We start from the raw sequence: 15,205 nt of genomic DNA on the forward strand, positions 1-15,205 counted from the left end.
TGGTCACAAATTGGAAATTACTCCTTGCTTTGTTTTCGGACAAAAATAAGCCTAGATATAATGTTTGATGACCGTCTAGTTAGAAAACAAGCCCTCCTACACTATAAAAAAGCTGATTTTACAAAGTGGCCATATTGACTTTTTTTCAAAGGGGGTACCCCATAATTGTCATCAGAAATTGGAAATTACTCCTTGCTTTGTTTTGGCACAAAAATAAGCCTAGAAATAATGTTTGATGATGGTCTAGTTAGAAAACAAGCCCTCCTACACTATAAAAAAGCTGATTTTACAAAGTGGCGATATTGACTTTTTTTCAAAGGGGGTACCCCATGACTGTGGTCACCAATTGGAAATTACTCCTTGCTTTGTTTTGGCACAAAAATTAGCCTAGAAATAAAGTTTGGTGATCGTCTAGTTAGAAAACAAGCCCTTCTACACTATCAAAAAGCTGATTTTACAAAGTGGACATATTGACTGTTTTTCAAAGGGGGTACCCCATGATTGTTGTCACAAATTGGAAATTACTCCTTGCTTTGTTTTGGCACAAAAATAAGCCTGGAAATAATGTTTGATGATGGTCTTGTTAGAAAACAAGCCCCCCTACACTATAAAAAAGCTAATTTTACAAAGTGGCCGTATTGACTTTTTTTCAAAGGGGGTACCCCATGATTGTGGTCACAAATTGGAAATTACTCCTTGCTTTGTTTTCGCACAAAAAAAAGCCTAGAAATAATGTTTGATGATGGTCTAGTTAGAAAACAAGCCCTCCTACACTATAAAAAAGCTGATTTTACAAAGTTACCATATTGGCTGTTTTTCAAAGGGGGTACCCCATGACTGTGGTCAGAAATTGGAAATTACTCCTTGCTTTGTTTTCGCACAACAAAAAGCCTAGAAATAATGTTTGATGATGGTCTAGTTAGAAAACAAGCCCTCCTACACTATAAAAAAGCTGATTTTACAAAGTGGCCATATTGGCTTTTTTTCAAAGGGGGTACCCCATGACTGTGGTCACAAATTGGAAATTACTCCTTGCTTTGTTTTGGCACAACAAAAAGCCTAGAAATAATGTTTGATGATGGTCTAGTTAGAAAACAAGCCCTCCTACACTATAAAAAAGCTTATTTTACGAAGTGGCCATATTGACTTTTTTTCAAAGGGGGTACCCCATGATTGTCGTCACAAATTGGAAATTACTCCTTGCTTTGTTTTCGGACAAAAATAAGCCTAGAAATAATGTTTGATGATGGTCTAGTTAGAAAACAAGCCCTCCTACACTATCAAAAAGCTGATTTTACAAAGTGGCCATATTGGCTTTTTTTCAAAGGGGGTACCCCATGATTGTCGTCACAAATTGGAAATTACTCCTTGCTTTGTTTTGGGACAAAAATAAGCCTAGAAATAATGTGTTATGATCTTCTAGTTAGAAAACAAGCCCTCCTGGACTATGAAAAAGCTGATTTTAGAGAGTGACCATATTGGATTTTTTTCCACAAAGGGGTTAACCCATGATTTTGGTCCAAAAAGAATTGGAAATTATTCCTTGGTTTGGTTTTGAAGAAAGTAAGCCTGAAAATAATGTTTGATTATCATCTATTTAGAAAACAAGGCCTCCTGGACTTTAAAAAAGCTTATTTTACAAAGTAACCTTGTTTGATTTTTCAAAGGGGTTAACTCAATATTTTAGTTAGAAATAGGAACATTCTTCCTGGTTTGTTTTTGGACAAAATAGGGCTAGAAGTAAAACTTAATGATCATCTACTTAGAAAACAAGGCCTCCTAGACTGACATTGATGTTACGTAGTCCCAGTAGCTGTGATGAATTTCTTAAAGTGCACGACCCATTATTATTTTTAGCGGAAAAAAAGATGAAAAACTGTCTTAACACAACAGAACTTAGCTCATATCGATAACACAACTGTGGTACTTTTTAGAAACAAGCTACTCACATTAATTTTTGTCTATCTGGTTCACTGAAGAGCTGGATTACAAAGTAAAATATACAGCACTTACAGTATTCAAGATAACCTCCAAATCATAAATGTTGAAGACTTGATCCAGTCTGTTTTGTAGCAAATGACCTGAAGAAAAAGCAAATAAACATTTATAAGCCATAACTTAAATTATGTGAAGGTAACATATAAGCACCACTAAATTAATACTAATATTCCATTTATCAGTTCATTTGAGAACTGTGCATATTAAATATAGGTGTGTTTTATGGAGGCCTGTTCTGTTCAAAATCATGACAATAAAATTGCACCGCAAGTCAATTTTACTCCAACTGCAGCAATTATTATGGACCTGTTGTGTATTTTTTGTCATCACTAGACAATACTTTTTCAGCATGTTAGTAATTATTTTTAGCAACACGAGTTATTTTTGTTTTAATTATATGAATACTTTTTTCATTCATACCACAGATTATTTTTCAGTGGTACTTCAAATTATTTTTCTAATACGTATTGAGAATTAGTTTTTCATTAGGCCAAGAATTATTTTTCCGAGTTATCTTGAATTTAATTTTTGGCCTACAATGCATTGTGGGCCTTGCAGTTGAAGTGGAACAGTTTGCGTCTTTCGTTCGACTTCCTTTGGCGACCATTTCGAAAATTTTGCAAGTAGAGGAGTGCTTTCATAGAGAATGCCAAGGCAAAACATTGTCAGGGAAAAAAACGAAAGAGGTTTTCATGTTTCTTACAAAATCTGTCAGGAGCCAGTAGTCTGTGCATTAGTGATGAGGTTTTCTGGACCAAAGATTTGATAGAGGAGACTAAGAAAGGACTTCACGACTCGTACACAATTCTAACCCTTATTGAACATGACATGTCTGCCCAAGTAAACAGTTCCCTACCCAATCTTGTACGAAATTTCCTTTCCACGAAACAATATTTCGTTTCGCCGAAACAAAATTTCCATTCAAAAAAACTAAACTTTGTTTTAATGACACGAAATTTCCTGCAGCCAGCATGAAATTCATTATGCCACAAAGTTTTGTTTTGATTCATCACCTTTTTTGCAAATTTTTGCTGACATAAGAACAATAGATGGACTGAAATTTTGCCCGCTTTTTTGTCTGAAACAAAACTTCGCAATTTGATCGTCGAAATTCGCCAAAACTAACTGATTTCGGCAAATTTTTCTTTCATTTCTTTTGCACAGTACTGTAATTTCTCCCCGGAGGAAAATCCCTAGCCAGCTGTATATGTACCCCACATTCAATCCTGGCTTGCGTCAGTGAACATTTCTAGAGAACTACATGACTGTGAATTCATTTGTAAAATTTAGTGCATAACCTTTAATACAGACTGTCCAACCATCCTGATTTCATTGGGATTCTCCCAATTTTGCTTGAAAATTCTGAATCCCAACCAATATAAAACTGGGATGGGAAAAATCTCAATTTTCACATCTGTTCTGATATTTCAAATTTTTTTATGATACTCATGCAATTCAAGAACATCTAACAGAGTATATTTAACTAAAATTGACGTCCGGAAAACTAAAAAACTGTATGAAATAAAGATTAAAATCAAATACTTGTACGCAAAGATACACAAATAAAATTATGCAAAAAAATGACAATCAATTTATTGGATTTAGCATAAAATTGTCCTCTCAAAACACTGGGAATGGCTTTTCAGATCATCAAGATTTCAAATTTTTTATGGGAAAACCACCCAGATCCCCTAGCGGCACACCCAATCAGTACTCCCATGATTCATCAGTGTTTAAAAAATATTCCAATTTTACATACTCAAAAGGTTGGACAGTCTGTTGAAGTATTACCAATGAAGGTTATCCACAAACCAACCTAGGGACTTGTGATCTCTTTCCCGTGGCAATGATGTCCTTCACTTCAGTTGCCTCTATTCTATTGGAGACACTCATAAATATGTGAAGATCTGCTTCACCTTCTTCAAGACAATCTGCCTGAAAAAAGAAACATGACAGAAGGTTACACAAAGCTACAATGTACATGATAATATTTTGGGTTTCCAGAGTTTTTTAATATTATTAAGACGAAATCCATCAGGAAATCACGTAATTCTAATTTTCAGTGGACAAAAACATTGTACCAGAATATTTAAAGCCATATCGCATTCGTTTTTACACTTTTCTAGGGCTACAAATGTGATAAGCAGGGTTCAGAGAAGTTTTTAGAAGAGGCGTGTAAGTTTCATTCTCCTATAAATCTAAAATATCTAACTCTTTGCAAATCTTCCACATGGGATATATGTGCATGGGGAATGGTCAACTTTCAGTGGTTATTTACCACTGACCAGACATTAAACATAGGCACGTTAAACGTGCATGAGCTATTTTGAATTCTTCAGTGTAACTTTAACGCTTCGGTGTAACCTTACCAAGAGTGATCAATCTACCTCTTTCATCCTAAATGTAGATTAGGTTTTTGTGCGAAATTGCGTATTGCGGTACAAAATGAAAACGCGAAACGCTCAGCTGAGTCGATCCTCAAGCTATATATTCACTTTCCTCTGTCTTTCCCTGTTACATCTGGTGCAAGTTAAACAAATCGTTAAAGTGAAATAAATTTCTACTCACCAAACATTGATTAGAAGGAAAACTCTAAGGTTTCCTCGGAGTTTCTTAAGCCAAAATGTGACTCATCGAAAACTGAATAGTTACGAAATACCAGGATTTTTATCATTGTGGTAGATGGTTGCATCATCATAATTCACGAGGTTTTCACATGCGATTCTACTCAGTGAAACAGTCTTTAACTCCGACGACTTATTTCTTCATGTTTTAAAAGCTATTGCTTCTCAAAAGACAAGAGCCTTTTTTAAGGCATTGGTTACAAAACGAAACAGGTCTTCATACGTCCAAGTTACTATTTATCATTGTGAAAAGCCAATCTGCATGAGATGTACAGTCACACAGCTGGCTCATGAAAGTGTCGGACTTTGCCCCCTTTCGTTGTTCGTACATGAGGGAATTCGAGTTATCACACAGTAATCTAGCTGAGTAAACAGAGTTATTAAAATAACTCACGCACACAATTTGCACGTGAAGGTGTTGGTCTTTGGCCCTTTTACAATTTGTACGTTAAAAAAAGGCTAATTCTTCACTACAAAATTTTCTCTAATGATTTTAAGAAATCACCTCGGCTTCATTATAACATCTGCAATTAAATTATGTTTCATGCAACGTCAAGGTTGATAACCTAACATTTATTAACAAAATTTTGTGAAACGGTCTTTAACTCCGACAACTTATTTCGTCATGTTTTAAAAGCTATTGCTTCCTAAAAGACAAGAGCCTTTTTTAAGGCATTGGTTACTAAATGAAACAGGTCTTCATACGCCCAAGTTACTATTATTATTGTAAAAAGCCAATCTGCATGTGATGTACAGTCACACAGCTGGCACGTGAAAGTGTCGGACTTTGCCCCCTTTCGTCGTTCGTACGTGAGGGAATTCGAGTTATCACACAGTAATCTCGTAAACAGAATTATAAAAATAACTCATGCACACAATTTGCATGTGAAGATGTTACAAAATTTTCTTAAACGATTTTAAGAAATCACCTCGGCTTTACTACAACATCTGCAATTAAATTATGTTTCATGCAAGGTCAAGGTTGATAGTATAACATTTATTAACTTCCAAGAAACTTATCAAACTGCCGAAATATATTTCTACTTATATCATGATTATTGTGTCAACTAGCTTCCTCCAATTTCTACTTAAGTTATGCATCTTTACTAAATAGAACCAAAAAGGTCGGTTGAACTTTGTAAGCGAGAGAATAATATTTTTAAAGCTTGTTTACAGGATTAACAATACTCGATACAGTTTTCAAAAAAATAAGCTGCCTTTTAAACTTCTAAAACCACATTTTATAGGGCGCATACTTTCAAATAAAAGTCTATATCTAAATATCAATTATTGCTTCACTGGAAGAGCTTTGAAAATATACGATCTTTTATACTCTACCTTGAAGCACGTGAAACACAACTCATAAATACGTGCGTTAATACCGTTAACGATAGGCGAATTCGGTCAGAAATGTCTTGAAGTAGCTTCAACACTAAAATATGAACCCTTAAACAGCTGCATCACTGTACACAGCGTTTGAATAATGAAGATATTAAATATAATGTTTCCAAACACCTGTAGCTGTAATAAAAGACGAAAAAATTGTGAAGAATAAAGATGGCGGTCTCAAAGTGCCCTTGTTCGACCTTTACCAATGTCATGTTTAAGTAGATGCTAAGATCTCATTGGTTCCTAAGCATCAACTAATAGTACCTTCAACCTTATTGGCTCTTGCAACAAAGATCCGAACATACAAAGTTACAAAGCCACAAAGATACATACGCTCACACCACTGACATATGAGCTATTTTTTCAAAATAGCTCAAAAAGGAATATTAAAAAGAAATTCATAACGTGATATACATGTACTCACCAGCCAAACTATAAACTTGAAGATACAACAGTTCAACCAAAAGCAGCAGTGTGTGTTCAGTGTGTGATTCCCACTGTTCACGTTGCTTATTTTAGATTGGAGTAATGTGCGCCTTCTCTTTAATACTGAAAGTGGAAAAATACATGTAAGAATCATGATATAAAGTTTACTTCCCACTCCCAAAGTGTGCTACCATCACCAGGGTGTAGAGATAACAAGGAACTAAAGAAGTTAGCATAAGTTTCCACTTTAAAATACCCATTTTTTGGAGATTAAAAAATTGACATTTTTATCATCCTCAAAAGCTTCTTGCCTTTCTAGACCATACATGTAGCTTAACATTATTTCTAGGCCTATTTTGCTGAAAAACAAACTAGAAAAAATTGTGGGTTGTTTGACCACAACCATGGGTTAACCCCTTTGGCAAATACCCATTTTTTGCAGTTTAAAAAATTGACATTTTTATTGTCCTCAAAAGCTTCTTTCCTTTCTAGACCGTAGCTTCACATTATTTCAAGGCCTATTTTGCTGAAAAAGAAACTAGAAAGAATTATGGATTTTTTGACCGAAAGCAGGATTTAACCCCTTTGGTGAATACCCATTCTTTGGAGTTTAAAAAATTGACATTTTTTATCGTCCTTAATAGTTTCTTTCCTTTCTAGACCATAGCTTAAAGGAACAGTATCCCGTTATTGCGCATGCACCAAACTTTGATTTTTGGACAGGATGTCGCGAAATCAAAAGATGCGAGGAGAGTAAGAGAATCTTGAAAAATCCGTTTGCATCACGCTTGGCCGGGTTCAATACGACACTAAAACTTCTCAGGATTATAGATCAATGATATATTTTTCCTGTTAAGTTTCGATTTGGGCAAAATCTGGATTTTTTGGCGTTACTTTTATTACCGTTGGCCGGAGGACCAAAAGATTGGAAGCACTTTGAAACCGATTGAAGGCTTATTTCTTCTGGTAGCTTCCATGCAAGCTCAGATAATTGTGAAAGGAATACGCAGAAATGAAACAGCAACAATAAAAACTGTAAGAAAGAAACCGTTGAGACATTGATGTGACTGAGGAGATCTTGTGGAGGGGAGCTTCGTGAAGCAGAATGTTTTGCAACGACACGTTAGTAAACTTTTAAATGAATCTCCCTACGGCGGACAAAATCAAACAAACAGGCGCTACATGTTTTGAAAAACTAGTGACATGAAATCATAATATCATTTTTGACTAACCTTTGTGATGATTCATAGCGTTGAGATTGCATTTTTATTTATGTCTTTCAAACGTTTGAGGCTAGAACGCGAGCAAATCAGGGAGATATTACTGGACTTGGAGCGACTGACCTCTGACACGAGTTTCAAATTAGAAAATATGTTTTTAAAGCGAGCGGAACGAGATTTTCGGGTTGCGAGGCGGCCCAGCTAGCGATAAAATCGTGATGAGTCTTCGAACCGCGAGCCAAATTTTTATATAAGACGAAAGACTTCTTCGAAAGTCTAAAATATTACTTGAGAATATAAACAACAAATCTCTGTCGACAGTGCGGTCCGGAAGGAAATCTTGTTGAGTCAATTTGACAGTTCTATTGTCTTTTGAAGAAAAAACAGATGACGCTCGCGCGTGCGCATAATCGGGACACTGTCCCTTTAACAATATTTCTAGGCCTATTTTGCTGAAAAAGAAACTAGAAAGAATTGTGGATTTTTTGACCGAAAGCAGGAGTTAACCCCTTTGGCAAATACCCAGTTTTGGAGTTTAAAAAATTGACATTTTCATCGTCTTCAAAGGCTTCTTTCCTTTCTAGACCATAGTTTAACATTATTTCTAGGTCTATTTTGCTGAAAAACAAACTAGAAAAAATTGTGAAGTTTTTGACTGAAACCATGGTTAACCCATTTGGCAAATATCCAATTTTTGGAGTTTACAAAATTGACATTTTTATCGTCCTCAAAAGCTTCTTTCCTTTCTAGACCATAGCTTAACATTATTTCTAAGCCTATTTTGCTGAAAAACTTACTACAAAAAATTGTGGATTTTTTGACCGAAACCATGGGTTAACCCCTTTGGCAAATACCCTTTTTTTGCATTTTAAAAAATTGACATTTTCATCGCCTCAAAAGCTTTCTTCCTTTCTAGACCATAGCTTAACATTATTTCTAGGCCTATTTTGCTGAAAAACAAACTAGAAAAAATTGTGGATTTTTTTTTACCAAAACCATGGGTTAACCCCCAGGCAAATACCCATCTTTTGCAGTTTCAAAAATTGACATTTTTATCCTCCTCAAAAGCTTTTTTCCTTTTTAGACCATAGCTTAACATTATTTCTAGGCCTATTTTGCTGAAAAACAAACTAGAAAAAATTGTGGATTTTTTTACCAAAACCATGGTTTTGCATTTAAAAAAATTGACATTTTCATCGTCCTCAAAAGCTTCTTTCCTTTCTAGACCATAGCTTAACATTATTTCTAGCCCTATTTTGCTGAAAAACAAACTAGAAAAGATTGAGGATTTTTTGACCGAAACCATGGGTTAACCCCTTTGGCAATACACTTGCTCAAGGGGACGGGGCAATTGATTTTTTCAGCAGAGAGGCTGAGTGTGACAATTGAGAGTGGTTATATACAGGGGTGTCAAAAGTAGCCGGCTGCCGGCAAAAATCGCTGCCAACTTCAGGGTTGTTTGAAAGTTTTGAAGTACAATGTAGACGGCTGAGTTGTCAAAGTAAGCAGCCAGTCCAGCGATGTTTTAAAAAATGCCATACGTAAAGAAAAAACTAAACCAATCACAAACCATGGGAATGTGCCTAGTGACTGGTTTATCTTTCTGCTTCTGCTTCCAACTCTGGCAAACTGGTTTTCACTAGATCATAAGCAGAACGTAAGCGACGGAGTCATAAGCGGAGTCAGAAGAAATGGAAATGTTCTGATTCTTCTGACTCTGATTCTGTCGCGCTTACGATTCCGCTTACAACTCCTATTTTTTAATTTTAACTAGGTAAGAAGCGCTCTTACCGCTCCGCTTACAACTCCGACTTCGACTCTGCTGCTAGCAAAAACTAGCCTTAAGTGAGAGAGTAAATACCAATGAATTGTTTGTGCCTTGCGCGTTATCTGATTCCTCACACGTCTGCCTCGCATGGCTCACACATTGTGCACCCCGAAGAACAAAGGCATTTTCCCCAACTGGGACCTGAACTATTTTTTTGCCATGCTAATTCTACGAAAAGCCAACACAGCCACCTTGTCACGCGGTTGCAAACCGAGAAAAGCCATCTTGCAGTTTGTTTACAAAACAACAACATCCGCCGGCAAAGCTTGAGAAGTTGGAGTTTGAGGCATGGAATTTATGCTTAAAGAAATCCGCGCAACCTTTTAGAAATTTCAGTTCTTACATTAATTAAAGGAATGATTTTCTCTATAATGTTTCTTGGAAATCGAGAAAGAGGAAAGCCTACCTTCAATATACCGTCTGAGCCAACAGACCTTTTGTTGCATTGTGAGTTTGTCTCCTGTTGCTGAAGTAGTACATTTCCATGCATGAAAATAAGCCAAACGACGAAAAATACGTCAAAAATGGTTAGCCGTTTAAGCCACGGTGTTGAAGTTGAAAACAAACGGTGGAATCACTCTAAAGTTCAGGCTTTAAACAAGCACGCGTTTCAGCCGCCATCTTTGTTTCTTCTTGGTCCCAGGTTCCACTCATTGTTAAAAGAGTGATGAGAGGGGTGGATGGGTGGTGTCTGAAAATGTCAGTAATGTCAAGAACTCTCAATTTTTTTCCTCTTTAACAAAAATCAGGAGCTAATAGGCTGCTGCAAAATATATCTCTTTTGAAAATTGTAAGGCAAACAATGTCCGCTCTTTCACAACTAACTTCTCCTACTGACTCAAATAAATCGATAATAAATGAAATTTTTCCAGACAGGTTATCCTGCGATATCCAGTGGATTTGGGGGGTTAACACCGATAATTTTGGTCAAATATTGGAAAATATACCTAGAAATAATGTTTGCTGTCGGATACTCTAGATAGAAAGAAAGTTTTTAACTTTAAAGATATAGTTTTTACGTAGATGCCATTTTCCCCATGAGTTTATCAGGGTAATTATCGGGGTTATAAGGGTTATAAGCTTACATCTTTAGCTACATTTTCTTTTAACTAAAATAGACTTCGAGGGAATGATTGGTGATGTTCTTGATGAATAAAAAGGCTTCCTAGAGAATAAAAACGGGCGATTTTGCAAAGTCGCCTTGTTGGATCTTTTCAAAGGGTTTAAACCATAATTTTACTGCTTCTGGTCAAAATGAACTCAGAAATAAGGTTCCCTTTGCTAATGTGCTGGATAGAAAGATAGGCTTAGATGAGCGAGGAAATTATGGAGGAATAATCAACTTTATGGCACATCTCAAACGTGTATGACTCAAACAAAAACCTTTAAATGCAGAGGTGCACTCAACGTGCAAATAAAACCGACTGGTTCTTTCTTGCCCGCCCCCACCCCTTATTTTTAGTCCAAACCAAGAGCCTTAATCCCATTATGGCTCTTGTCCAAACTGAGGCACAAAGGTGAAAAACAACAACAGGTCTAATTAGCAAAAAAACAACTTTGCACGTGCAGCAACTTTTTTATCTAATTAGCAAAAAAACAACTTTGCACGTACAGCACACTTTTTTTGTTCATTTCTTTGCCGTTGTTTTGCACTACGACAACGCGAAACTTCTAGAAACTTTTTTATGGAGGAAATGTCGTACGTGTTCTCGTTTTTTCTCGTGTCCTTTGTTTTTTATCTCTCCCTCTAGATCTCTGTCGCCTTTTTTCTCGTTGAATTTCGCCGGCCTGTCGCCTACTCTCTCTTTTTCTTTGTCTTTCTCTTGCTCCATATGCTAAATTTGTGGACATGACAATTAATTTAAGCTTAATAGTTTAGACAACACGGATACAGAAACAATTTCCGCTTTCCGTTTTCGTCTTTATTGACTCTTTAGCTGCCTCTTTAGCTGCCTCACGCGGGTGGCTATGCGGTTTCTCGCCAAAATAACCATGAGTTCCATTTCGGTCGCCATACCTGTTGATTGAGTTATTTTACATTGGTATGCCTGTGGTGCGGACGGACGGTCGCTCGGTCGGTGTACGATCATGTGATTACCAATTTTTCTCGGATGGATAGATTAGCGCATTTTCTTACCCGCTTCTTGCGCGAGAGCTCCGCTATTAGTTCATGCGATCCCTTTAGTCAGTCATCCCCCTACTCCAACGAAGACTCACTAAGTAAATATTACATAAAACATTGTTTATTGTCTTTATGTTCTCTTCTTGAAAAAAGTGAACTTATGTATAACACCTTATCTTCTGAGGGGCTATTAGAATATACATTTTCGTATTTTCACACATGCACGTACGAATTATATAACATTTTAAGGCACTGACAATGTATTTTCTATTTAACTTCTGTGTCCAGACTATTGGAAAAGACAGTTAGACGCATGCGTACCACATCATTAAGGATATGTCAACCCTGCGATAAACTGCCATTAAATATTATACATGGTAGTGAATACATAGCACACGGAGCGTTGAGGTAAATCAGTATCCAGCGCTATGCACCGAATCTGAGTGTAAACCAAATCATTGGGGTAAAAATGAAAAAGTATTTTATTTGAAATCACAACCTCACTTAGTAAGAGCTATAGGTTTGTGTTTTAGCTGGCTTTGTTTACAAATATTTCAGGGGGGGGGGGGGGGGTTCCAAGTGCATTTTAATGAATTTGGTGCAATTTACTAAAAGGAAAATTGTGGCCATCGCCAATCCCAAAACAATGCGGAATGTCCATGACGGGAGCCAAGAGAAAAAGACGCCAAAATTGCTATCCAATGATTTAGCAAACACTAATTGAAATGAATGACATACATAGGAAAAGAGACTTTCTTTGTAGTTTCGACTAATACATTTTGAAGCGAACGGGTCAGTTAACTATGAAATCACTTAACATCTACAGCTGGGTCACATGGTTTTATGAGCCAAAAGGCTTAAAAGAATTCACTAAGTATAAACTGAATTGGTAATAAACTAATGGAAGATAAATTTGGAATATTATTTTTATTACCCCATATACAAATACGTAGATATCCCTGGGGTGTCCCTCCAAAATCCCAATCAAAATCCCAGATCCGCTCTTGCAAACAGGAACATTAACATAATTTCAGGTATATAATGAAGTGTATAAAAATTGTCAAACAAATATAGCCAGCCATTATTCTACCACATCAAGCTGACTACACGCCAAAGACTTGTTTATCCTTATATTACTTCCAGTAACAATTAAAAGAGAGATGTCAGTGTTTTTTTTACAATAAGGAAAAATTATAGAAACTACAAGTCAGGTCAAAAAGTATCATTATCACAATAATTCTAATAAATATTGACCAAAATATCAGCTCCTTGAGCTTTCAGAAAATAGGTTGGGTTAACTTGTTAAGCCCTTCAATGTCAGTAACCCGCGTCAATAGTCGCTCGAATTTTAGCGAGAGGTATATCTTTCAACACACGTAAAGTCTTAAAGAGAATGGTAATTAAACGCCGTGTACCATTCCGTATATCGATGTTGAGAGAGTCGGTGTATATGGCACGATCAAACTTCTACTAAGTCACTGTGAATAAAGAAATTTTACATCGTCTTGGACGATAGTGGAGAAAAAAAAAGAAAAAGTAAAAGATTCTAACAATTAGTATGTTGTATGTTGTATATATATATATATATGTATATATATGTATTTTTTTCTTGTCAGAGGACGTTCATTTAATGCTTGAAAAATTTCCTCTTCGTTAAATAGTTAAGCATGCTAGCAAGTTCGTTAACATTTCGGGCTCAAATATCAATATCTAAATAGAAATAACTTCTTCATATCTTAATGTAATTCACCTAAAAAAAGGATCCTGACCACTCTCAGTTGTCACGCCTTTCAGCCCCAGAGTTGATGATGGAGTCTTGTGATGTACATCTAAATTTTGCGTCTGAGGATGAAATCCTGCAGTGTGACCATTCAAATGAAAGCTACTGAGCAGTACTTTCCTGTGGTACTGTTTATTATGCTGTACAAGGTGGTTCTAACTTTTGAGTCTGTGGATGAAATCTTGTGGTGTGTCCATTCAAATGACACCTCTTTGACAGTACATCAAATACGGTGCTAACTGTTTTGCAGAAAGACTTTGGTCAATTCTGGGGGTGAAAGGGTAAGGCTTTGAGTCTTGAGTAATAGCTTGAGTAACAGCTTACTTCTATAAACACTCTAGCCCGAGAAAACAGCCGACATTTCGCGACACCACCACTGGTTTCCCCGCGAAATGACGTCTGAGAAACGAGCGCAGAAATTCCATACTGATAACGCGTCACTACCCAAATCTGGGTAATGCTTCTGATTGGATGATGCAAATTTTCAGCCAATCAGAAGCACAACCCAGATCTAGGTAGTGACGTTTCTCTGACGTCATTTGGCGGGGAAACCAGCAGTGGCAACGCAAAATGTCGGCTGTTTTCTCAGGCTATAAACATTCTAAAGGAAAGCAAACTAAGACATTATTTATGCAGCTTTTGCCCACAAAAAGCACAAAAATTGTCCTCGCAGCTGGCTTTTCGTCCGCATTTTGTACAAAAGTGTATCGATGCTGGCTTGTCCTCGCCCTTGGGTGAACTCGAACCCGCGCTTGCGTTGCTCGGTGGTGCAGCCAATACGGCTTCCATAGAGAAAGGATAACCAGTCACCTGTGGTTTTGGCTTCAGTAGTGGTGGAGGTGGGGGAAAGGGACAGTTTGGACTAAGAGGGGGTCTGTGGTATCCATGTGAAAATGGCTCCGGTTTGCGAAATAGAGATGGACCTTGAAAATGTAAGGCGGGATGAATTGTTGGTGGTGGCCCGGAAACACTGGCGATTACCGGCACTGGCATGGGAAGAGGAAATTGCTTCTTTTCTTGATTTTGAAGCAAGCACTCAATAGCTTGAACTACATTCCCGCCGCATCCTTGAAGAACTAATTCAAGAACGCTTCGGCACTGACTCGGGAACGCTCGGATGAGCAATCCGAGTGGATCCGGATGTAGCTTTCTTCCCGAACTAGGGCTTTCAGATGTTCGGGGCATCTTCGTATGCAGTCGTAAGACATCGATCTCCTCTTGATGCATTTCTCCGTTTAGTTTTCTCTTTGGAGACTGGCGTTGAGTTTCGCCTTCGCTTGTCGTGACAACTGTACTTCTTTCCTCGTCGTCTTCGTCTGGCGATTTTCCAGGCTCGGTTTTTATTCGGACACCATCGATCATAGTCGGCTCAGGCTGGGAAGACTGTTCATTTTGAAAGTCCTCGTTTTCCTTAGATGATGTCGGAGATAGCTGTTGATCGATACCTTCATCTGTGGGTTAAAAAGAAAATCCCGGCTAAGTATCTTGGCTGGTTTCTCGGAAGCAAAAAAGAGCACTGCTACATACTATTCCATGGAATACTAGTTTAACTCAAGGCTACACCCAATGTCTTAAGATTTAACAAATTCTGTTATTTCCCTAGTAACGCGCTTTCTATTCCGAATTATGTTTCCTTTACTTCGACACACACCTAATGTAGTTCCAACTTTAGAGCCCATGAAAAAAATCCTGTGGTGCAAACCTGACACTTTTTTTAGTAATAACTACACTTGCACTGGCAAATTCAGTTTAAGACATATTTTTTTTATAAATTCCATTATAGGTATTTTTGCAAGTAAAAGGATCAGATCATTTGTG

At 37.1% G+C, this 15,205-nt stretch overlaps 1 protein-coding gene across 8 annotated transcripts in view; it reads right to left on the bottom strand.

Moving 5' to 3' along the window:
* Positions 1 to 11,710: 11,710 nt before the first annotated feature.
* LOC140925175 (doublesex- and mab-3-related transcription factor A2-like) overlaps positions 11,711 to 15,205 on the bottom strand; it is a 34,880-nt gene continuing 31,385 nt past the window's right edge. For all 8 annotated transcript variants that reach the window (XM_073375137.1, XM_073375131.1, XM_073375134.1 and 5 more), the window contains one exon: positions 11,711 to 14,838. In XM_073375137.1, the coding sequence (XP_073231238.1) occupies positions 14,012 to 14,838 (827 nt within the window). In that variant the 3' untranslated portion in view covers positions 11,711 to 14,011. The remainder of the gene's footprint in view (positions 14,839 to 15,205) is intronic.

The sequence above is a fragment of the Porites lutea genome, chromosome 14 (assembly GCF_958299795.1).
Source record: "Porites lutea chromosome 14, jaPorLute2.1, whole genome shotgun sequence".
NCBI lineage: Eukaryota > Metazoa > Cnidaria > Anthozoa > Scleractinia > Poritidae > Porites > Porites lutea.